This window comes from Hyla sarda, chromosome 4 (genome assembly GCF_029499605.1).
Source record: "Hyla sarda isolate aHylSar1 chromosome 4, aHylSar1.hap1, whole genome shotgun sequence".
NCBI lineage: Eukaryota > Metazoa > Chordata > Amphibia > Anura > Hylidae > Hyla > Hyla sarda.
In genome coordinates, this window is record NC_079192.1 from 306,001,457 (window position 1) to 306,027,467 (window position 26,011).

At 41.4% G+C, this 26,011-nt stretch overlaps 1 protein-coding gene and 1 long non-coding RNA gene across 10 annotated transcripts in view; one reads left to right on the forward strand and one right to left on the reverse strand.

Annotated features, from left to right (window-relative positions):
• Positions 1-26,011, reverse strand: part of ABLIM3 (actin binding LIM protein family member 3) — a 246,405-nt gene that overhangs the window by 21,969 nt on the left and 198,425 nt on the right. For 8 of the 9 annotated variants that reach the window (XM_056574789.1, XM_056574788.1, XM_056574785.1 and 5 more), the window contains exons 8-11: positions 16,284-16,342; positions 5,340-5,411; positions 3,170-3,325; positions 334-463 (exon numbers count right to left, since the gene is read on the reverse strand). In XM_056574789.1, the coding sequence (XP_056430764.1) occupies positions 334-463; positions 3,170-3,325; positions 5,340-5,411; positions 16,284-16,342 (417 nt within the window). The remainder of the gene's footprint in view (positions 1-333; positions 464-3,169; positions 3,326-5,339; positions 5,412-16,283; positions 16,343-26,011) is intronic. The other variant, XM_056574787.1, reaches the window with a different exon arrangement.
• LOC130369465 (uncharacterized) overlaps positions 10,712-26,011 on the forward strand; it is a 63,790-nt gene continuing 48,490 nt past the window's right edge. Inside the window, exons 1-2 of the long non-coding RNA XR_008892768.1 lie at positions 10,712-10,876; positions 12,828-12,884. This is a non-coding gene — a long non-coding RNA (uncharacterized LOC130369465). The remainder of the gene's footprint in view (positions 10,877-12,827; positions 12,885-26,011) is intronic.

The following is a 26,011-nucleotide window of genomic DNA, read 5'->3' on the forward strand; positions in this document are numbered from 1 at the left end:
AGAGTCTTGAAGGTTATCAAAGTGTAATTTACTAGGCCTACATTTGTACTCTTAATGGTTTACAATACAAATTCTTATTTATAAGTCCACATCTGGTATAGATTTATTTAGATATATGTGAACGGTAGATTTGACCATCCTCTAATATTGACATAAGGGAAACATTGGCATCTCCACAATAAGGTCCCAAGATCATCTATCAACTAGAGATAATATAGATAAGGATGTAGCGGAGGGACAGCTAGGAAAATGAAGTGATTATCTATTGGTAAAACTAGAACAAATAGTTCAGCAGTGGATGAACATACAATATATGGAGAGTGGATGGCTTACCTGACATATAGTAATGCTGGGGAGAACGTGGCATGGTGAGAGAGATGTCTCGATGGCTGTAGAGAGGAGAATCAATATATCCTGGGCTTGATGACCGTCTCTGACGGAGATCCATTCCTTCATAAATGTCCTTTGGAAAGCAAGAAAAAGTCAGCATCAACTGACTGATAGAGACGTATGTTTGATAAGGCTATGGTTGGGCTTTCTATAAAAATACATTGTCATAAAATACACATAAAATACTATCACTTAACAGGCAGCCCTAGTCTCAGATACGTACAGGCCATTCAGAAAGTCTTTAGACACGACAGTTTGTTATGTCATGGCCTTGTGCTAAATCAACTAAATTTGGGTGCTCCTTAATAAGAATATAATGTATCCTTTTCTATGATGTTTTCATACTTTTTGCAGTATGTCTTATTCTTCTATTTACTGTAAAATTACTAAAAGCCTTCTAAAATAAACAGTTATACAAAAAAAGAATGTAAAAACTGAAATTTAGATTTTTTTGCGAATTTATTAAAAAGGAAAAACAAAAATGTTGCATGGACATCAGTATTTAAACTCTATGCTTACTTGAAGCCCCTTTGGCAGTGATTACAGCCTCCAGTCTTGAGGATGATGCCACAAGGTTTGCACACTTGGATTTGGGGATTTTCTATCCTTTCTTCAATTCAACTTTCCCTCAACCCTGACTAGTCTGCCTGTTTCAGCCACTGAAAAATACCCCCAAAGTATAATGTAATCACCATGCTTCACTGTAGGGATGGCATTGGGCAGGTGATACGCAGTGCCTGGTTTCCTGCAGACAAGACTCCTAGAATTGAGGCCAAAATTTTAAATTTTGGTTTCACTAGACCAGCAGTCTGAGAGTCAGCTAAGGTGCTTTTTCCCCCCGAAAACTCCATGTGGCCATTCATGTGTCTTTTATTGATGAGAGGCTTCTTTCTGGCAACTCATAAAACCCAGATTGTTTAGCACTGCAAATCTGTGCCTCCTCACAATCCTGTCTCTGAGCTCCACAGGAAGTTCTTTCCACCTCATGGCTTGGTTTTTCCTCTGATATACATTATCAGCTCTGAGATCTTATATGGACAGGCCTGTGTCTTTCCAAATCCTGTCCAATCACCTGAATTTACCACAGGTGACTCCATTCAAGGTGTAGAAACAAGAGAAATGGGAGACCCCAGAGCTAAATTTGAGTGTTATAGCATAGGGTCTGAATACTTATGACCATGCAAAAATGTTTTCAATTTTTTCATAAATTAAAAGAAAAAATACTAAAATTCTGCTTCCACTTTGCCATGATGTGGTATTAAAGGGGTATTCCGCTGCTAGACATCTTATCTTCTATGCAAGGGATAGGGGATAAGATGTCTGATTGCTGGGGCCCCCCCACAATCTCCCATAGCACCTGGCATTCTAACCAAACACCAGGTTCCTGCGGCAGTGGTCGTGACATCACGGCCACACCCCTCATGACGCCCCGCCACACCCCCTCCATTCATATCTATGGGAGGGGGCGTGTCTACTGACACACCCCCTCCCATAGACATGAAAGTAGTGGCGTGGCATGACATCAAGAGGGGCATGGCCGTGATGTCACAATCACAGCTTCTGGCTCCGAGCGTTCTGAACAAAATTTTCATAACTTTAAAGGGGTACTCCCATGGAAAACTTTTTTTTTTTTTTAAATCAACTGGTGCCAGAAAGTTAAACAGATTTGTAAATCACTTCTATTAAAAAATCTTAATCCTTCCAGTACTTTTTAGGGGCTGTATACTAAAGAGAAATCCAAAAAAGAAATGCATTTCCTGTGATGTCCAGACCAAAGTGCTCTCTGCTGACCTCTGCTGTCCATTTTAGGAACTGGAGAAAATCCCCATAGCAAACATGTGCTTTTCTGGACAATTCCTAAAATGGACAGCAGAGGTCAGCAGAGAGCACTGTGGTCATGACATCGGAGGAAATGCATTTCTTTTTTGGATTTCTCTTTAGTATACAGCCCCTAAAAAGTACTGGAAGGATTAAGATTTTTTAATAGAAGTGATTTACAAATCTGTTTAACTTTCTGGCACCAGTTGATTAAAAAAAAAAAAGTTTTCCACGGTAGTACCCCTTTAAGTGCAGAATGATGGGGTAACATTTTTATTTTATTTCTTAGCATGAGGCCTCAACACAACAAAAATGTGAAACAAAGGGAAATGGTCTGAAAATTTTGGGAATGCTTTGTATGTATTGGGCAGTAGGTGACCATGCACTGTACATATAGAGCAGGAAGATATAGAAAGGTATATATGACCTTGCATTATCTAAGCACAACACTAGAGATGAGCGAACTTACAGTAAATTGGATTCGTCACAAACTTCTCGGCTCGGCAGTTGATAACTTATCCTGCGTAAATTAGTTCAGCTTTCAGGTGCTCCGGTGGGCTAAAAAAGGTGGATACATTCCTAGGAAAGAGTCTCCTAGGACTGTATCCACCTTTTCCAGCCCACGGGAGCACCTGAAAGCTGAACTAATTTATGCAGGAAAAGTCATCAACTGCCGAGCCGAGAAGTTCGTGACAAATCGAATTTACTGTAAGTTTGCTCATCTCTACACAACACCAAGGTTAATGTTCATATTGCTACGTATTACCTTAATTACTTGAAACAACAATAAAGTTTTCACTATTGGGTTTAACTAAAACTTACAAAATGTTTTTATATGAAGCCATGGACATGCACACAAAGACTGGGAGAAGTTCCACACACTGATACTGACAACGATGTGCAGGAGGGATTATTTCGGCAGTGACCTGCATCGGCAGGCTAAGTAATAATGTTATTGTACCTCCCCATAGCTGTATCTCTCCAGCATCTCATCCGACGTGTATCTGCTATAAGGCTCGTAAGAAATGAGGTCAGGGCGCTGCACTGCGTAGATTGCTTTAATCTTAGGGAGAGCAGCTAAGTCCTTGTAATTTAGAATCTCATTGTTTACTTTAGCCTGAGAGAAAAGGAGGAAGAGAAGGGAAAAAAAGAACAGGTGACAAGAGCCCATATTTACTGAGATGATTATTCTCCCGACACCGCATGACCCATTTCCTTCAATGAGCCATAAAGATGCCTTATGGGAGAATACAGCTCACAAATATGGCTGAAAGGGTTAACGGTGACCATCAAACAGAAGCCAGGGAAACATGCAGAAAGAAATACTGGCCCAGGTTTATCAATCTGTCCGGGATAAAAACTCTCTGGTTTTCCCCCATAACAACCAATCACAGCTCAGCTTTCATATCTGAATGAGTTGGTAAAATGAAATCTGAGCTGCGATTGGTTGCTATGGGCAAATCAGACAGTTTTTGTCTCAAACAGATTAATACATCTGGGCAAATAATTCTGTTGTAATCCAAACAATGCTTTCTGGGAAATACATTTTGGGATCTAGCTGTGTATAGAGTTTTACAGGCAATGCACCATGGGAAAAATATACTAATTCCCTTTTCATCCAAAAGGAAGATAAATTGTCTTTCTAGAGCCACCTAGAGGTAGGTAACCTATAAGTCAATGTCTGACCATATAAGAGCCTGAAAGGGGTATTTCAGGATAATACATCTTATCCCGTATCCAAAGGATAGGGGATAATATGCATGATCGCAGGGGTCCCGCTGCTGGGGACCCTAGCGATTTCGGTGCAGCCCCTGGCATTCTGTGCCTGGGCGCTGCCTCCGAGATGGGGACATGACGTCACGGCCACGCCCCTAGTGACATTACACCACACCCCCTCCATTCATGTCTATGGGAGGGGGTGTGACGGCCGTCACGCCCCCTCCCATAAACATGAATTTAGGGGGCGTGGCCGGGACATCACGTCCCTGTCTTGGAGGCAGCACCCGACACAGAATGCCGGAGGTTGCACCGAGATCGGAGGGGTCCCCAGTGACAGAACCCCTGCAATCATACATCTTATCCCCTATCTTTTTCATAGGGGATAAGATGTATAAACCCAGAATACCCCTTTAAACTTGACAAAGGATCTAAACCAAACCAATGTCTCCTCCAAATGGAAGAGACTAAAAGCTGTCTACAGATAGGTGTCTCCACCTTTGGGAGGAGACTCTCGTTTGGCTGAAATACCTAATCATGTTTCAAGGCTCTTATATGATTGGCCATTGACTTATGGAGCAACTACCTATAGGTGGCACCAGAGAAACAGTCTTGTTCCTTCTGGATGACTTCTCTTAGAGAAGACTTGGAGATCTGAAATAGAAGATTGCAAACCTTTGTATGTCACGTTCCTACATAGTTTTCTAAATCTGGCCATAGACAATAGATTTTTGTTGGTTGACATTATAACAAGAAGATTTATTTTATCCTTTTCTTTGGCATTATCCCTAGGAAAAGTTGTGGTAGATAAGCCTGGTAGCTGTTTATGATATTCCACAGCACTAATTTAAATGTTTAAACAAACAAAAATATATGTTTATGGGGAATTGTGACAGTACAGCTATGCTATGGGCAGTTTACAGTGCCATTGTTATGAGACTATACTATACTAGACTTTAGGTGATACTGGTTGGAGAAGTGCCCAGTGGTGTGTGTTGGGCTGTAGAAGGTAAGAATAACACACCAGGGAGCCATGCATTGAGTAGATATGCATGACTGGCGGCTACACCCTTGGTAAAATTGTCCCTCTCTCATGACAGTGGCATTTTAAAGCTACATGGTAACCTGATTTTTCCTTCTTCCAATTCTATAATAATGTCTCCGCAAGTAAATGTAGAGGAGGGGCCGCAGTATAAATAGCTTATCATCCATCTGAATGAAAAGGGTAAGAGGAATCATCCCATATAAACTAAGCCAAATATTCTAAATTTCAGCACTCCCTGTTCTACTGATAGGGCAAATAGGGCAGGTTGGAAGCAGGTAAAGTCAAGATTAGTATGCAAATAAAATACAATAAACAGGATAAACATGACACACACAACATTTCCACAGATATGTCACTGCAAGTCACTTACACAAATGACCCGGTTTGGGGAGCCGATGCTGGATCCTGGTGGGGAAATAGAGGTTTCAGAAGCTCTTCTGTACTGTGGAAACAAACAAAAAGTACAGTGAAAACCAGAAATGGTGTAAAATAATAACATTTTATTCACTTGGAATGGAAATCTGATTGATTTACTGTAAAACTATGTAGAGGCAACACAGGTGCCCACAGGTAAACCCAACCTAATGGTGCCCACATACATAAGATGGCATTGTTCATACAAACAATACTACCAGTGATAGTCTTAACTTAAACAAGTAAAAATACTAACTCCGTCTACATTATGAAGGAGATTTATGCAGAGGGAAAGTTGACCAGTTGCCCATAACAACCAATTAGATTGCTTCTTTCATTTTTGAAAAGGTCTCTTAATAATAAAATAAGCAATCTGATTGGTTGCTATGGGCAAATGGTCGACTATTCCTCCACACAGGGAGCTTTGAGGCTCAGTTGCATGTGCTTTGTCAATATAGTAGTTCGGTAAACAGTAAACCTCACTCCATTAGCCATAGCTCTTTTCAGGGAATTTAGTTTTTACGGTACATCTGTTTGAGTTTACATGCCCTTTCTCCTTCAGACTCTTCAGCTCATCTTGTCTTGCACTTCTTAAAGGGGCACTCCCCTGCCCCTGCATTTGGAACATTTTGTTCCAACATTGGCTGCTGGCTGCGGAGGTCGTGACATCATGGCCACGCCCCTTGTGACATCACACCACGTCCCCTCAATGCAAGTCTATGGGAGGGGGCGTGGCAGCTGCCACGCCCCTTCCGATAGACTTGCATTGAGGGGGCGTGACCGTGACATCACGACCCCCTCAGACCACACCCAGCGTTCGGAACAAAATGTTCCGAACCCTGGGGCAGTGGAATACTCCTTTAGCTATTTATTCATGGGATTGATTTTTCTTTCCAAGAGATGAAGTAACAAATTGGGTCATATTCATACTCTTTACGTCCAAAATTTAGCATTTTATGACACAATTTTGGCACGAACAAGTTTCCATCAGATATTTAAAGTGTAACATGAGAATGATTAAAGGTCTTCATTAGTCACGGCAGTTTTGAAACATTTCACACCAGCTCTTTGCTAGTGTAGAAATCACAGAAATGGTTGTAGTTATTTTTTTCATTTTAGTTTTATTTATTTTTATTTTTTTGGGGGGGAGGGATTGTTATTTAATAAATTATTTAAAAATAAATATTATTGGAAAATGTTAATAATGGTCACTGCACCTGCACTCACATTTATAAGGGTACCCCACTGGAAAACATTTTCTTTTAAATCAACTTGTGCCAGAAAGTTAAACATATTTGTAAATTAAAAAATACACAATGCACTAGGTGAGTAAATGAAAATAGATATACGTGGATCGTGCTTCAATAATAATCAATATTTATTATAAAATATAAATAAGATTAGGCACTTCTCACAGGGCCCTTGTGAGAAGAACATACATATTAAAAGGCAACCTAACAATATATTTAAGCATATAGTAGTTAAAACTATAATCCTGGCATAGGATAATAAAATAGCAGAATAACATCTGTACCAAACAAATATGTTAAAGAGTTGCTCTTCTGGGTATTTAGGGTAGATATGTCCCTTTTAGATACAGCAGCAAACAGTCTGTAATATTAGAAATTGTTACCGGTCTGTAAATGGTAACTCAGGCGATGGGTGTTGTTCCCGCAATGGCTGAGTGCGCGGTGGCAGTCGCTAACGGCTGAGGCGCTGGCAGGCGCCGAAGATCGCAATGATGCCCGGGGACTGCTGGCGCTGGCATGCGCTGGAGTTGGTATTCCTCACCGCTTTACTGGTTGGTGAACAGGACCATATACTGGAGGGCTGGAAGTTCACCTCGTGTTACCGGCATCTGACGTCAGCTGTAGTCAGAGCCGGGATGGCTGCACCGGGATGGTTACACCGGAATGGATCTGAACTGCTGGACCGGGTAGGTAGCAGAGTAAAAGCGCTGATAATGGTACAGTTCATAAAAGGTAACCGGCCTTGAGGTTTGGGCACAGTTCTTCGAAGGTAATACTATGCCAGTAGATGTGCATAAACGACTAGACGCGTTTCAGGGTTGTATAATATAACCCTTTCCTCAGTAGTCATGATAGTTGCCATGAATCATCGGTTATTTTATATAGGCACAGATCCCACCCCTTAACACATTGATAGATAATAATAAAAAACATAAATGGATTCAATGGATCGGTTCACTTAGAGAGCAATACTAGGTATAAAGTGATGTGTGAATTCTGTTGGAAAAGTATAGCAATGCGTTTTCCCAAAACAAATGTATTTTTTAAAATAAAGAGAGATAATAGAAATAAAAATAAAAATAAATCACAGACAGCGTATTGGAAATAGATAAAAAAGAAGAATGAAATAAAATAAAACAAAAGATAATAAAAATAAAAATAAATTGAATAGAAATACAAAAATAAAATAAAAATAATAATACTAATAAAAATGAAAATAAAAATGAAAATGAAAATAAAAATAAAAATAAAAATTGAAATTAATAATGAAATAAACACAGAGAAGAAAATAAAAAATAATAATAAATAAATAATAAATATAATTTTTTATTTATTATTTATTTATTATTATTTTTTATTTTCTTCTCTGTGTTTATTTCATTAATTTCAATTTTTATTTTCATTTTTATTTTCATTTTTATTAGTATTATTATTTTTATTTAATTTTTGTATTTCTATTCAATTTATTTTTATTTTTATTTTTATTATCTTTTGTTTTATTTTATTTTATTTCATTCTTCTTTTTTATCTTTTTCCAATACGCAGTCTGTGATTTATTTTTATTTTTATTTCTATTATCTCTCTTTATTTTAAAAAATACATTTGTTTTGGGAAAACGCATTGCTATACTTGTCCAACAGAATTCACACATCACTTTATACCTAGTATTGCTCTCTAAGTGAACCGATCCATTGAATCCATTTATGTTTTTTATTATTATCTATCAATGTGTTAAGGGGTGGGATCTGTGCCTATATAAAATAACCGATGATTCATGGCAACTATCATGACTACTGAGGAAAGGGTTATATTATACAACCCTGAAACGCGTCTAGTCGTTTATGCACATCTACTGGCATAGTATTACCTTCGAAGAACTGTGCCCAAACCTCAAGGCCGGTTACCTTTTATGAACTGTACCATTATCAGCGCTTTTACTCTGCTACCTACCCGGTCCAGCAGTTCAGATCCATTCCGGTGTAACCATCCCGGTGCAGCCATCCCGGCTCTGACTACAGCTGACGTCAGACGCCGGCAACACGAGGTGAACTTCCAGCCCTCCAGTATATGGTCCTGTTCACCAACCAGTAAAGCGGTGAGGAATACCAACTCCAGCGCATGCCAGCGCCAGCAGTCCCCGGGCATCATTGCGATCTTCGGCGCCTGCCAGCGCCTCAGCCGTTAGCGACTGCCACCGCGCTCAGATAATACTGGACCAGGCTCACGATTGGAAGCGCCCCACAGAGGACTGTGCGCACCACGGACACCCAGTCATTGCGGGAACAACACCCATCGCCTGAGTTACCATTTACAGACCGGTAACAATTTCTAATATTACAGACTGTTTGCTACTGTATCTAAAAGGGACATATCTACCCTAAATACCCAGAAGAGCAACTCTTTAACATATTTGTTTGGTACAGATCTTATTCTGCTATTTTATTATCCTATGCCAGGATTATAGTTTTAACTACTATATGCTTAAATATATTGTTAGGTTGCCTTTTAATATGTATGTTCTTCTCACAAGGGCCCTGTGAGAAGTGCCTAATCTTATTCATATTTTATAATAAATATTGATTATTATTGAAGCACGATCCACGTATATCTATTTTCATTTACTCACCTAGAAGGTCCGGGCTACATTGTGTATTTTTTGGTTTTCCCTTTTCTAGCAATTAAGGTATAGTTGCTTGCCCAGTTTGACCTCGGTGCATATTAGTTGTGAGCTGCACATACCTATATAATTTTTTCATATTTGTAAATTACTTCAATTAAAAAATCTTAATCCTTCCCATACTTATCAGCTGTTGTATACTACAGAGGAAGTTCTTTTCTGTCTGACCACAGTGCTCCTTGTGGAGTCACAGACAATGAATATGTAAATTCAGCCGGCAGAGCCCCGTCCCCTGTGCGCGAATCACTGAATTCAGCAGAGGATCTTCTGGGGGACATATCTCAGTACCTACTGGACATATTTAAGTAAGTGACCCCTCATTGGACTCCTGTTCATCCACATTATAACCCAGTGTACCCAGGGAGTTTAGTGTTCGTGATGTCACGAATTGAGGCGGTGGGGCGTGACGTCACACGGGGGCGGAGTCGTGACGTCACGATCTTCCGTCCCGTGGTCGGGAGCCAGAACCTCCAGCAGTTCCGGAAGCAGATACGGTGGGTGCTGCATGCTATATTGCGGGGCTCCCCAGCGGCGGGACCCCGCGATCAGACATCTTATCCCCTATCCTTTGGATAGGGGATAAGATGTCTAGGGGTGGAGTACACCTTTAAGTGTAAATTCACATGAGGTTCAATTACTGTGGATTTTACATACAGACTGTTTTCTGTGCAGAAATTATGTGCAAATTTTATAACGTGCAGTGTGTGAATTTCAGTTTTTACTAGGGGTTTCAGCCCATATAACGTAGCAGGGGTGTAATCTGCACTGAACCTGAATCAAAGTCTGTTAGGCTGGGTTCACATACGTCCGGCATCCGGCATAGGTGAACTCAGCCTAGATCTCGACGCAACTGATGCCACAACTGATGACAACTTGTCATCAGTTGTAGGCCATCTGGTGCCCATCATTTCTGCACGGTGGACAGGGGAATGCAGCAAGCTGGATGATTGTGAACTGTCCTATTCAAATGAATGGGATGAGTTCTAGTATCAGTTTCCCTCTGGTGCATGCTGGAGGGAAATTATGCCGGACGCCTCATATATGTGAACCCAGCCTTACACATGCAGATTGTACTGCAAAATATGCTCCAGATGTTCAGAAAAACTCCACTCCCTTTAAATTAAAGCAGTTTCCTTGAGTTCCTTGGTGCATTAGTATCCGAAAATACTAAATATTCTTTCCGAACATAAAAATGAGTAAATAATAAACTTAGGATTCGTGTGCCGCAATGATTCATTAGTGTTTACTGCTCAAGTGTATAATATCCAGCCTGGTCGTCCTGATAAGGATTTTCTTTGTCCTTGAACTCTCAGCTGCTGCCAGGCAAGATTTTTATGTGCTCTATGCCATATTTTAGATCTTTCTTGTAAAAAAAAATCACTTTCTTCCTTTGCAGAAAGCACAACTGTGCCGCATCAATCCCATTTCTGTTCTAGGATGCTCATTACACCTCTAATGGCACGACCCTGCATGGAGGGAACAGAAAGATCTACAGACATCATCCAATAATGACACAGGCAGTAGAGATAATCAGCTCAGGAACATTGCGTCTCCGTCATGGGGCTGGTGAGTTGCTCTTCATAGTCATGACTCACCCAAAATGCTTAGAGCTATTCCTCAAAACATTGGTATAAGATGTGAGAAACGGAAATCATCCTGAAATGAAGACAGCACATTATTTTCTCCAGGTCTTACTTAATAATGCTGAGGCCAGGACTTGGTCAACATGATCACAATCCAATAATGACGAAACAAATAACAAAAACTGTAGGAGAGCTGACATATTTCTTTCGTTGAGCAAGGCAACCAGGTCTCTTCATTTGTCTTTGTGTCTTATCATTAGAAGGTTGTTTCTACTTCTTCATTCCTAGTCCTCCTTAAAGGGGTACTCCTCTGCTCAGCGTTTGGAACAAACTGTTCCAAATGCTGGAGCCGGCGCTGGGAGCTTGTGACATCATAACCCCACCCCCTCATGACATCATGCCCTGCCCCCTCAATGCAAGTCTATGGGAGGGGGCGTGACGGCTGTCATGCCCCCTCCTATAGACTTGCATTGAGGGGGTAGGAGCACCCCTTGAAAGGGAATCTGTTATCAGTATCACCTGCACTAATCTGTTGGCACAGAGTTATAGAGCAGATGACACTGATGAAAATCATACTCACCGATCTTCTGTCCATGGCTCCATTCTTTGGTAATCCATGTCTTTTGGATATGGTTAATAGCCCCTCGTGCATGTGACGTCCGATTTTCTGAAGATCTGTTTGCGCTGACTTCCTCATTTTCATGCCTCCTCCCCCTGTGATGAGCCTGCTATGCTGCAGAATGGAGCTTCACTCTGCAGCATAATGGCTTTTCTCTGCATGTGCAATAGCCATGGCCACAGCTGTTATGTTGCAGACTGCAACTCCATTCTGGAACACAGCAGGGTCGGCTTGGGAATGCCCCCTGTACTCCAAGCTCCTTATTAGCATATCCAAAACACTGGGGCTTACAGAAAAATGAAGCTATGAGCAGAAGATCAGTACGTATGGTTTTCATCAGTGTCACCCGTACTATAACCCTTTACCAACAGGTTAGCGCAGGTGAAACTGTTAAAAGATTCCCTTTAATAACAATTTAAACTGATCATCCACCATTAAAGTCATCCACCTATTACTGTTAAGGTAGGTACTGGTGCCAGAAAGTTAAACAGATTTGTAAATCACTTCTATTAAAAAAAATCTTAATCCTTCCAGTACTTATCAGCTGCTGTATGCTCCAGGGGAAGTTGAGTTGTTCTTTTATGCCTGACCACAGTGCTCTCTGCTGACACCTCTGTCTGTGTCAGGAACTGTCCAGAGTAGAAGTAAATCCCCATGGCAAACCTCTCCTGCTCTGGAGATGCTCTGACCCAGCCTACTAACCATTACAATTTGACCCATGACAAAGTCTGATATCTTACACTCACCATTTTTTTCTGTTTCAAACGCATCATGTTCAGAAAAATGACTTTTTACTTGCAGCCTGACACATCCCATCCCTTGACAGGTAGCATTGTTATGAGATAACCAATATTATTCACTCCACCTGCCAATGATATGGCTTTGCAGCTGTTTTGCACATTCTAATGCTAAATGTTTGCCCCTAAAGTAATATTTCTGAAGCAATGGCTCGTGAAGGTTCCTTTATGAAGGGAGAATAGACCCTTGTGTAGAATGTGTATTATGGAGGAAGCAGGTCATCCTATGAGCACACATACACACTGCAGCATCCTTCAGCTAGACCTATAGTGCTGCGGTAGATAATAGAGAATAGAAGAGTTATCGTCCTTCATCACTGTCCTTCTCCTCGGCCTCTTTTGTTGTGTCATCCTACAATCTGCTTCTACTTGCAAACAGTGCTGAGAGGGTAAGGTTGCTGTTGTACACTTCTATAGGGTTTCATTATATATTTCCTTCCAGTTTCTGACTTAGCTGAAATAGATGCAGCTACGTTGCACAGCAGTAATTCCTCTTTATGTTGATTCAATTTATTCAGGTTATAAAGAAGCCAAACACAAAGTTGACCTATGAATTGGGTGAAGGTACCAAAAGGGTAAGTGAAGAGTCTGTTGTCTTAAACCTAGTACAGTAATGTCTTGCAGCTTTAGGATGAATATTTAGGAGCTTTTTACAATTTTAACATGTCCATGTTGTATTAAAAACATCAAAACACATACCAAGATGGGGACACAGCATCCTTACCGGACAGTTTGTGGATTTTCTGCTCCTATACTTCTTCCCATGTCATTTTTACTTGCCAATATTTCACAGTTGGACACAAGCAGCATCAATACCAGTTTGGGACTTTAAAGGGGTTCTCCCTTGTTTATACTGTTTTTTGTTATTATGTTTGTGTGTTCTGTGTGTATAAGTATGTGTTTTTTTATGTGTGTTGTGATTATGTATATATGTATTTTCTTACCTTTTGTGAAGATCCGGAAGCTGGCCCCTTTTTCTTCCAGTGGCTTGCAGTGCACCTCGGCCTCCGCCATGTTGTGTTCGGTAAGTGGGATGTCGGGGGGATGTGTTCTTGCTTCTGTCCTTCCTATCTTCTGTCGTCCGAGGCAAATCTTTTCTTCCTGTTTCTTCCGTGGCTCAGCGACGAATCTGCGACCTCTTCCGGCGCATGCACAGGTAGTTTTTTTTTTTTACCAATAAAGTTTTTTTTTGTCTAATTGACAAACTGTCTGCGCATGCGCGAGTACGCAAGTGCTACGCTAACAGCGTAGCGTACGTTAGGTCTACGCTAATAGCGTAGCTTCGCGCAAGCGCAGACAGTTTGTGAATTAGACAAAAAAACTTTATTGGTAAAAAAAACAAACTACCTGCGCATGCGCCGGAAGAGGTTGCAGATTCGTCGCTGAGCCACGGAAGAAACAGGAAGAAAAGATTCGCCTCGGACGTCAGAAGATAGGAAGGACAGAAGCAAGAACACCCCCCCCCCGCCGACATCCCACTTACCGAACACAACATGGCGGAAGCTGAGGTGCACTGCAAGCCACTGGAAGAAAAAGGGGCCAGCTTCAACTTTTGTGGCATAATAAGGACCTATTCACTTTATTGGACATAGTGTAATCTGCTAGTGACTATGTGTACTTTGATTTCCAAATTGTGTGTAGTACTCAAATGTGTCTACTGCATGTACAAAAAAGGTATGATGTTTTTTCTGTCTTTTTACCCCTTTTACATGACATTCAACACTTTTTAGAAAGCTGGTAGGACTTAAAAAGTACCTGTCATGAAATAAACTTTTCTAAACTAACTTAGGCTATGTTCCCTAACTACTCCTAACACTCCTCCCACCCTTAAAAAAAATGTAGAGCTTTAAAAAGCTGTGTATCATACTTTTATTCTTGCTCACATAGTGCAACCTCCCAGCAGGAGTAGGTGGGCATTTCCCAGCAGGTATGACATCACTGAAGCCTGCTAGGGGATGACTTCCGCCCTCACATCATTGCAGTGCTGTGATGAATAGAAGACCTCAGGCTCTGTGCATCTTTCAGTGAGGCTCTTTGCAGCTGTCACTATATTACAAATTTTATTTGGTGACAAGTACTCTTTAACATGAAGGAGTATGGACTGGCAAATTTACTATAATTTAAGCCAGGAAAATGGCATAAATGATAGCTTAAATCTGTGCCAACCCATTATAGATTTCATAGACAGCCACAGATGCGACACATTCTTTTAGAGGCTTGCACCTTACTTCAGCACAGAATAACTAGAGTGGTGTGTAAAATGTCAGTATTTAGTAAATCTACCCCTATATGTTTAGAAAAAGTTGAAACATAGTCACTAAGACTACATTTGCTCGATTAAAATCAATAGGCATGTTGTAAGTGTGCCGTGGTACACATTGGCATTCCAGACATTTCTTCAGGTATCCCGAGGAATACCACAGATGAACTACACACATTAGAGGTAAACAAATCTAAGCACACGATTTCTAACCATGGTGCTTGGGCATGTTGGGAGTTGTATTTTTGCAACAGCTGGAGGCACCCTGGTTGGGAAACACTGGTCTAAGCTATTAAACCCAGCGAGAGGAGGAGACAGGCATACAAAACGCCTAAACATTGATGGGTTCTGTATTTTCATGTGGTCTGAATCATACGCTTGTTATTATTTTGAATGATTAAGTCACTTTCATGTTCTACTTTCATTGGTTATTTGAATATCATGTACAATATATATATATATATATATATATATATATAGTTACCCGCTACCTATGATTAATGGCCAGTGAAGCAGAAATGCGTCAGAGAGGGATGGTGGTTTGTACGCTTACCTGTTTGTGGATTTTATTCAAGGGACATTAAAGGTTAATTTTTAAAGGGGTATTCCGCCCATAGACATCTTATCCCCTATAAAAAGGATAGAGGATAAGATGTCTGATCGCGGGGGTCCCGCCGCAGGGGACCCCTGCGATCTCCCTGCTGCACCAAGAATTTGTTTAGAGCGTCGGGTGCAGCGCCGGAAGCTCGTGACATCAGGGCCATGGCCCCTCAATGCATGTCTATGGGAGGGGGCGTGACAGCCGTCACGCCCCCTCCCATAGACTTACATTGAGGGGGCATGACCGTGACGTCACGAGCCTCCGCCACGCATCGCCAGTCATCCGTTTTGCTCCGTGCACTGGATGTCTGGGGTGCTGCAGCCGGGATTGCAGGGGTCCTTTGGATAGGGGGATAAGATGTCTAGGGGTGGAGTATCCCTTTAAGTATACTGTGCATTTTTTCCCCAAATTTTCTTCCACTTTTTCAAATCAAAGAGAACCTGTCACATTAAAAATGCACATTGATAAGACTGGGTAGAACTTGTTATTTATTTATATAAACCTCTGCTAATTCTGGGCTAAGTAGTCATGTGGGCAGTGCTAATCAGTGATTGACACACTTACAGGTACAGATAGCTGTCAATCACTCAGTAGGACCGCCCACTGAACTACTTAGCCTAAAATGAACAGATGCTTACATGAATAAATATCAAGTAATACTCAATCTTTTCCCACAAAACGATATATAAATCTGTTTAGCTCCTCCTGCTCCATACCATGATGCCTGCGGATTTCACCACATTTTTTTTTTACCATCAACAGATTCCCTTTAAATAATCTTCATAATCTACATTTATATTTTTTTTTTATTTTTTTTTTTAAATGTGCATCCCTAGGGCTGCTGTTTAGATTATATATGAATTCTTAAAGTCGTACAAATTTGCGTTCTGCCAGTGTAAATGCGGAACTGGTTGGTTGAAAGGAAACAGGAAAGAGAAAATAAATAAAGATTGTGAAGAAATAAAATAAATGTTGCCTGAACAACTGTGAATATTTTTGAATATTACACTTATTATAAATTTTAAATGAATATATAATTATAAATATATAAATATGATATAAATATAAAATTTATATTAAAATGAATATTTGAATAGTACACAGTGCACTCACTTTAAGCTTCTTCTCCGCACGGGCCGCCTGCTTGCAGATCGGATGCCACACTTCAGAGCCTGGAGAAAACAGAAACGGCTACTTAATAGGAATACGGCTGCAAAATTAAAAGCAATTTATTAAAAGGGCCAAAAAAAAATAAATTAAAAAAGAAGGAAAACCAAAGAAACCAGATGACAGCAAATGAGATGAAGTGGAACGTACAATCGCATTCTGCTTTCCACGCTATCCCTGATCCACGCACCGAAAACACATTTCCACAGATCACTGGTACTTAATGGGATATTCGGTACACACAGCAGTATTTGAAGGTCACCTTCAGCATGACGGAGCCTCTCTTGGGAATCCTCCATAATAGCTCTGTCTGAATGCTTTGTTCTTCTGGTACTCAAGGCGAGATGGGGGGATTTACATTTCTAAAAAAGCACTGACGGTCTACGGCGCACTGCATTGGCGCTACAGTAAAAAGGGCTGCAGTAGGCTTTACAAATGTAAGAACGGAGTTAATAGAAATCTGGCATACATCACAGCCAGCAGATGGAGGGGATGTGGGGAGCAGCCAAAGGTGATCAACCTACGCTGGAGCGCGGGGAATTCGGAAGGATAAACAGATTTATAGGCTAGAGCAGCTTTGGGTCTGGAGCGCTAGAACACATGTTACGGCCACATTTCGGTCATTAGCTTTTATTGTTGCCGTAATAACGGCCATTCTAGAATGAATTTAGCTTACTACCTAAGATATGGAACTCAGTGCCACATTCTCAGGCAACCGGAGGGTAGCGAGAGCGAGAATAAACTTTGCAGCACGGATATTACTACAGCGAACAATTCACTGCTGGCCAGAAGAGGGCACCAGCGATACCTGTTTTGTCAATGGGAGCCAGGCTTGGGAAATTATGAGAGGTGATGTAATCCGAAATATATTGTTGAGCACGAGGTCTGCTGTTAAAGGGAATGTGCACCGTTGTGCACATTATTCTTGCTTCCCATATGTCAGATTGGTTGCAGTAATGGAGTCCAGGCATTTGCTGACCACTATAGCACTATAGTGATTTCAGTGCCATGCCCTATAGAAGTGTTTCCCAATCAGTGTGCCTCCAGCTGTTGCGGAACTACAACTCCCAGCATGCCCGGACAGCCTTCGGCTGTCCGGGCATACTGGGAGTTGTAGTTTTGCAACAGCTGGAGATTTACTGGTTGGAAAACACTTCCCTATAGTGGTCATAGGTTTAACTATTGATTAGGACACAGCTACTTGACCAGAGCCGGCTCCACCTATAGGCAAAATAGTCAGCTGCCTAGAGCGCCCACTTGATGTGGGCGCCATTCTACCCTCAGCAAGAGAGTTATTTCTCCAGGTCCTGACAGCTGCTAAGCTGCCACCCCAGTAGTAAGGGGATTACATGAGAAGGGGGTTTGTTACAGTGTGTCACCCCCAGTAATAAGGAGATCAATGAGGAGGAGGTTTGTTACAGTGTGTCACCCCAGTAGTAAGGAGATTTCATGAGGAGGCGTTTTGTTACAGTGTGTAACCCCAGTAGTAAGGAGATTTCATGAGGAGGCGTTTTGTTACAGTGTGTCACCCCAGTAGTAAGGAGATTACATGAGGAGGAGGTTTGTTACAATGTGTCACCCCAGTAGTAAGGTGATTACATGAAGAGAGGGTTTGTTACAGTGTGTCACCCCAGAAGTAAGGAGATTACATGAGGAGGAGGTTTGTTACAATGTGTCACGCCAGTAGTAAGGTGATTACATGAAGAGAGGGTTTGTTACAGTGTGTCACCCCAGTAGTTAGGAGATTAATGAAGAGGAGGTTTGTTACAGTGTGTTACCCCAGTAGTAAGGAGATTTCATGAGGAGGCGTTTTGTTACCGTGTGTCACCCCAGTAGTAAGGAGATTTCATGAGGAGGGGTTTTGTTACCGTGTGTCACCCCAGTAGTAAGGAGATTAATGAGGAGGAGGTTTGTTACAGTGTGTCACCCCAGTAGTAAGGAGATTAATGAGAAGGAGGTTTGTTACAGTGTGTCACCACAGTAGTAAGGTGGGGCATGTCAGATTTTTTGCAAAGATCATTAGATCTCTTGCAGCTTTTTCCCCACAAGATATAATTACTGAATTGTAGTCCCAATACTCCCACAATTTATTCACAGGTGATGCCTTTACATTATGGTAATATCCCCCATCTGGACCATAGTAGTAAAATGTAATATGTACTGAATGACCCTATACTGTATACCTTATGAGTGTGGCTGAGTGATGATTGGAGTTATCATGCCCACCGGGGACCTTCTGGTGCTCCTCTATTATTACTATGACTACAGGATTTCATGATGCCGGTGCGAGGATTAACTCATGTAATGCTGGACTCATTGCATTGTCAGATCCCATATTCCTGTGCCGGGTGTAGAGACTGTTATATTAGTTGACCCAAATCGTAAGGACATTATTTAAAATGCACCTATCAACCATAACAATAAAACCACTCATAGTGAATGACAATGATCTTTTTGTGACAATGCACCTGTCAAGGGTTGGGGTATATTAGGCAGTAAGGGAACAGTCAGTTGGTGAAGTTTATATGCTGAAAGTAGTAAAAATGGGGAAGCGTATGGATTTGGATGGATGGACATTGACAAGGACCAAAATGTGATGACTAGATAACTGGGTCAGAGCATCTTTAAAACATCTCTATAATATTGGTTATCGAGCTGTGGGGTCAGCTACGGGGTCATGTATGTCCAAGGCTTATGGATGATTGTGTGTGTGTATGTGGGGGGCAAAGACTAACCTGTCTGGTCTGCTCTTAATTAAGGGCTACTGAAGCTTAAAGGGAACCAATTATGAGATCTTACCATATATATATATATATATATATATATATATATACCATATATAGTAAAATGTTTTTCCTCACCATCCATGGTGGACGTTCCTGCCCGCAGATATGGTGAAGATATGAAGTTAGTAAATCTTCCCCGCCGGCCCTGTAAGAAGTTCCCTAGGTGGGGAGCTATATTTACCAGGTCCTGTCTTCTCGGGTGTAATCACGCCCCCTAAGTGTGATTGAAAGCCTGAGCATGTCCCGTGTCATCCATGTGCTCCTTCTGCTTAGGAAGCAGAGCAAAAAAACAACAGAAAAATGTCCGTTTGGCACTGCGACTTCAAAGCAACAGGAGGTACGTAGAATAGGGCATGAATTTGGTTCTTGCTTCTAGGTGTAGGTGGTGCTCGGGCTACTTGCGGTGTACAACAGGCATGAATGTTCACCAATAAATCCTTCTTCAAGCTTCAATTTCAGCACCATAATACTCACATTAAGATGGGGAGAGAAAGAAAAGAAGAGCAGGGGGTACAAAGGCGACAAGCTCCATTTTGCACACTCAAAAGCTTGAGCACTTGAGTGTGCGAAACAGAGCTTGTCGTCTTTGTACCCCCCCTGCTCTTCTTTTCTGTCTCCCCCATTTTAATGTGAGTATTATGTTGCTGAAATTAAAGCTTGAAGAAGGAGGAAGCAAAGCAGTGACAAGGGCTGTCAGTCGGGCTGAAGGGGCGTAATTACAGCTGGAGCAGCAGGACTAGGTGAGTATAGCTCACTGCCTTGGGAACTACTTATGGAGCTGGCAGAGGACACTTCTAACTTCACATCCTCACCATACCTGTGGGCAGGAGAGGAAGAAGAGTTTACCATATATAACTCATGATTGGTTCACCTTAAATTGCTAAAAAAGTGAATTTTTCTACTTATAAGAAGGTGTCAGAACACATAGTACATCATAGCTTGCTATATATAGGGTTGCTAGAGCTGGATGCATGTCACTTTGAGGAAGAGATGGCACCAGGATAAACTATGGGATGAAGGCAGCTGTCAGAGGCAGGGTGATAGGGTAGATAACACTTTGACATGTACCATCTACCTCAATATTATTACACAACATGTATGACCTATCATGGCAATGCTATTCCCTAATGACAGCGGACACTTCCAACAGGATAATGTGCCGCCTCAGTGCAAAACGTGTTCCGGAATGGATTGAGGAACGTAACAAAAGAGTAAAGGATATTACTTAAAAGGGTTGTCCAGTGGGATTTTGTAATTTGCTATTGTCCCCAGTATTTTTGGGGGTATAAAAAGTTGTCAATAGAGGATTCTGTTTTTATGGCAAAAATATGGACAGTAGTAGTATGAGAATACTCAATATACGCAATATACCGTGATGTTTCCTATCCCAAGGGACTATTGTGTCTCATTATTATCCCAAGCCTGCCTAAAAAAATAATACCCACTTTAAATCACCTTCATCCTGCTCTCTTGTAGCTTCGGGATCAGGACGTCCCATCACTGGCCAGCTTGTGATTGGCAAGTGGCACTGTCAGCAGCCCTGGCTGTAGACCCTACAATGTGCAGCTTGGGGAGACAGAGTCACCGTACCAGAGCTACGAGGTAGTGGAAGAAGGCGAGTTAAAGTGTTTTTAGGCAGACTAATGAGAATAGCAAATTACAAAATTCCACTGGCTAAATTGCGACAAATTGGGGCAAAATGTATTTGTTCATTTAATAAAATAATTGTTCACAGGGGTTGTAATACTACATGCTGTCAAGTTAAGGAAATCCATTTAAAATGGAAAACATTTTAAATATTTTTAGCCTAATACTAATACAGAATTGGGCTGGATCACACTGTAGAATCTCCAGACGGTATTTCTGCCAGAGATTCTGCAGGTGATGCTAGGACAGCGCAAATGGTATTGCCATTCCCATAAAAAGCAATGCATTTCGGAGCGGATCTGCTGAATGATCGGCACAGAAATGCATTCCTGTCTATAGGGAGATTCCGCAGTGTGAACTTGGGCTATGTTCACACCTCGGAATTTCTGTGCAGAATTCCGCATTGGAATTCTGCTGAAGATTCCGGGTCAGCAGAGTTCAATTGTACAGTATTCATTGGAATTTGGCTGCGCTGTGTACACGGCTGAATTTCCGCACCAGATGTTTCTGTCACGGAAATTCCGTTTTCCGTGTCTGGAGAAAGAATGAACCTGCTTACTCTTGCATAGTCATTTATGAGATGGCACATTCGCCTGCAGTCTCCGGTGTGTCCTCACTGAGATATACATGTGAACATAGCCTTAGCCTTAGGATTTGACATGTTAACGATCAGAGCTACAGGGATTACCATTAGGTTGGATTTCCACTTTTCCACTGCAGTTTGTGAGCCAAAGACATAGGAGAATCCATGAGGAGGGAGTAGAACAGTATAAGTCCTTCCTTTATATTTCCATGCCTTTTTAATCCATTTTTTGGCTTAAATGCACAGCAAATGTTGCAACATCTTTTGGGGTGGGGGCTTTTTTCTATACAATATATGTGTCACTATATACTCATATACCCAGGTCTAAGCATTAGAAATAGTGAACATGTGTTGTGTTATTTATAGCCTCCATTTCCCAATATAGCTATAATATCAATAGAATATACAAGAAGTTCCACTGTGCTACTATTTTCTTGCTTATTTTGGCTGTAAGCATATATTGTGCGACAAAGAGCGCAGCAGGGCTCCTCAAACCTCTATGTGGAGTGAAGTTTATGAGCCGCATAGAGGAATAATACACATGGTTGTAGAGAAAGCCGGTCCTGGATTGCTCAGTATATGTATTGTGCCTGGATTGCTCAGTATATGTATTGTGCCTGGATTGCTCAGTATGTGTATTGTGCCTGGATTGCTCAGTATATGTATTGTGCCTGGATTGCTCAGTATATGTATTGTGTCTGGATTGCTCAGTATGTGTATTGTGCCTGGATTGCTCAGTATGTGTATTGTGCCTGGATTGCTCAGTATATGTATTGTGCCTGGATTGCTCAGTATATGTATAGTGCCTGGATTGCTCAGTATATGTATTGTGCCTGGATTGCTCAGTATATGTATTGTGCCTGGATTGCTCAGTATATGTATTGTGCCTGGATTGCTCAGTATATGTATTGTGCCTGGATTGCTCAGTATATGTATTGTGCCTGGATTGCTCAGTATATGTATTGTGCCTGGATTGCTCAGTATGTGTATTGTGCCTGGATTGCTCAGTATATGTATTGTGCCTGGATTGCTCAGTATATGTATTGTGCCTGGATTGCTCAGTATATGTATTGTGCCTGGATTGCTCAGTATATGTATTGTGCCTGGATTGCTCAGTATATGTATTGTGCCTGGATTGCTCAGTATATGTATTGTGCCTGGATTGCTCAGTATATGTATTGTGCCTGGATTGCTCAGTATATGTATTGTGCCTGGATTGCTCAGTATACGTATTGTGCCTGGATTGCTCAGTATATGAATTGTGCCTGGATTGCTCAGTATGTGTATTGTGCCTGGATTGCTCAGTATATGTATTGTGCCTGGATTGCTCAGTATACGTATTGTGCCTGGATTGCTCAGTATACGTATTGTGCCTGGATTGCTCAGTATACGTATTGTGCCTGGATTGCTCAGTATACGTATTGTGCCTGGATTGCTCAGTATATGTATTGTGCCTGGATTGCTCAGTATATGTATTGTGCCTGGATTGCTCAGTATATGTATTGTGCCTGGATTGCTCAGTATATGTATTGTGCCTGGATTGCTCAGTATATGTATTGTGCCTGGATTGCTCAGTATATGTATTGTGCCTGGATTGCTCAGTATATGTATTGTGCCTGGATTGCTCAGTATATGTATTGTGCCTGGATTGCTCAGTATGTGTATTGTGCCTGGATTGCTCAGTATATGTATTGTGCCTGGATTGCTCAGTATATGTATTGTGTCTGGATTGCTCAGTATGTGTATTGTGCCTGGATTGCTCAGTATGTGTATTGTGCCTGGATTGCTCAGTATATGTATTGTGCCTGGATTGCTCAGTATATGTATAGTGCCTGGATTGCTCAGTATATGTATTGTGCCTGGATTGCTCAGTATATGTATTGTGCCTGGATTGCTCAGTATATGTATTGTGCCTGGATTGCTCAGTATATGTATTGTGCCTGGATTGCTCAGTATATGTATTGTGCCTGGATTGCTCAGTATGTGTATTGTGCCTGGATTGCTCAGTATATGTATTGTGCCTGGATTGCTCAGTATATGTATTGTGCCTGGATTGCTCAGTATATGTATTGTGCCTGGATTGCTCAGTATATGTATTGTGCCTGGATTGCTCAGTATATGTATTGTGCCTGGATTGCTCAGTATATGTATTGTGCCTGGATTGCTCAGTATACGTATTGTGCCTGGATTGCTCAGTATATGAATTGTGCCTGGATTGCTCAGTATGTGTATTGTGCCTGGATTGCTCAGTATATGTATTGTGCCTGGATTGCTCAGTATACGTATTGTGCCTGGATTGCTCAGTATACGTATTGTGCCTGGATTGCTCAGTATACGTATTGTGCCTGGATTGCTCAGTATACGTATTGTGCCTGGATTGCTCAGTATATGTATTGTGCCTGGATTGCTCAGTATATGTATTGTGCCTGGATTGCTCAGTATATGTATTGTGCCTGGATTGCTCAGTATATGTATTGTGCCTGGATTGCTCAGTATATGTATTGTGCCTGGATTGCTCAGTATATGTATTGTGCCTGGATTGCTCAGTATATGTATTGTGCCTGGATTGCTCAGTATATGTATTGTGCCTGGATTGCTCAGTATATGTATTGTGCCTGGATTGCTCAGTATATGTATTGTGCCTGGATTGCTCAGTATATGTATTGTGCCTGGATTGCTCAGTATATGTATTGTGCCTGGATTGCTCAGTATATGTATTGTGCCTGGATTGCTCAGTATATGTATTGTGCCTGGATTGCTCAGTATATGTATTGTGCCTGGATTGCTCAGTATATGTATTGTGCCTGGATTGCTCAGTATATGTATTGTGCCTGGATTGCTCAGTATATGTATTGTGCCTGGATTGCTCAGTATATGTATTGTGCCTGGATTGCTCAGTATGTGTATTGTGCCTGGATTGCTCAGTATGTGTATTGTGCCTGAATTGCTCAGTATGTGTATTGTGCCTGGATTGCTCAGTATGTGTATTGTGCCTGGATTGCTCAGTATATGTATTGTGCCTGGATTGCTCAGTATATGTATTGTGCCTGGATTGCTCAGTATGTGTATTGTGCCTGGATTGCTCAGTATATGTATTGTGCCTGGATTGCTCAGTATGTGTATTGTGCCTGGATTGCTCAGTATATGTATTGTGCCTGGATTGCTCAGTATATGTATTGTGCCTGGATTGCTCAGTATATGTATTGTGCCTGGATTGCTCAGTATATGTATTGTGCCTGGATTGCTCAGTATATGTATTGTGCCTGGATTGCTCAGTATATGTATTGTGCCTGGATTGCTCAGTATATGTATTGTGCCTGGATTGCTCAGTATGTGTATTGTGCCTGGATTGCTCAGTATATGTATTGTGCCTGGATTGCTCAGTATGTGTATTGTGCCTTGATTGCTCAGTATATGTATTGTGCCTGGATTGCTCAGTATATGTATTGTGCCTGGATTGCTCAGTATATGTATTGTGCCTGGATTGCTCAGTATATGTATAGTGCCTGGATTGCTCAGTATATGTATTGTGCCTGGATTGCTCAGTATATGTATTGTGCCTGGATTGCTCAGTATATGTATTGTGCCTGGATTGCTCAGTATATGTATTGTGCCTGGATTGCTCAGTATGTGTATTGTGCCTGGATTGCTCAGTATGTGTATTGTGCCTGAATTGCTCAGTATGTGTATTGTGCCTGGATTGCTCAGTATGTGTATTGTGCCTGGATTGCTCAGTATATGTATTGTGCCTGGATTGCTCAGTATATGTATTGTGCCTGGATTGCTCAGTATATGTATTGTGCCTGGATTGCTCAGTATGTGTATTGTGCCTGGATTGCTCAGTATATGTATTGTGCCTGGATTGCTCAGTATGTGTATTGTGCCTTGATTGCTCAGTATATGTATTGTGCCTGGATTGCTCAGTATATGTATTGTGCCTGGATTGCTCAGTATGTGTAATGTGCCTGGATTGCTCAGTATATGTATTGTGCCTGGATTGCTCAGTATATGTATTGTGCCTGGATTGCTCAGTATATGTATTGTGCCTGGATTGCTCAGTATGTGTATTGTGCCTGGATTGCTCAGTATGTGTATTGTGCCTGGATTGCTCAGTATGTGTATTGTGCCTTGATTGCTCAGTATATGTATTGTGCCTGGATTGCTCAGTATATGTATTGTGCCTGGATTGCTCAGTATATGTATTGTGCCTGGATTGCTCAGTATATGTATAGTGCCTGGATTGCTCAGTATATGTATTGTGCCTGGATTGCTCAGTATGTGTATTGTGCCTGGATTGCTCAGTATATGTATTGTGCCTGGATTGCTCAGTATGTGTATTGTGCCTGGATTGCTCAGTATATGTAGTGTGCCTGGATTGCTCAGTATATGTAGTGTGCCTGGATTGCTCAGTATATGTATTGTGCCTGGATTGCTCAGTATATGTATTGTGCCTGGATTGCTCAGTATATGTATTGTGCCTGGATTGCTCAGTATATGTATTGTGCCTGGATTGCTCAGTATATGTATTGTGCCTGGATTGCTCAGTATACGTATTGTGCCTGGATTGCTCAGTATACGTATTGTGCCTGGATTGCTCAGTATACGTATTGTGCCTGGATTGCTCAGTATACGTATTGTGCCTGGATTGCTCAGTATAC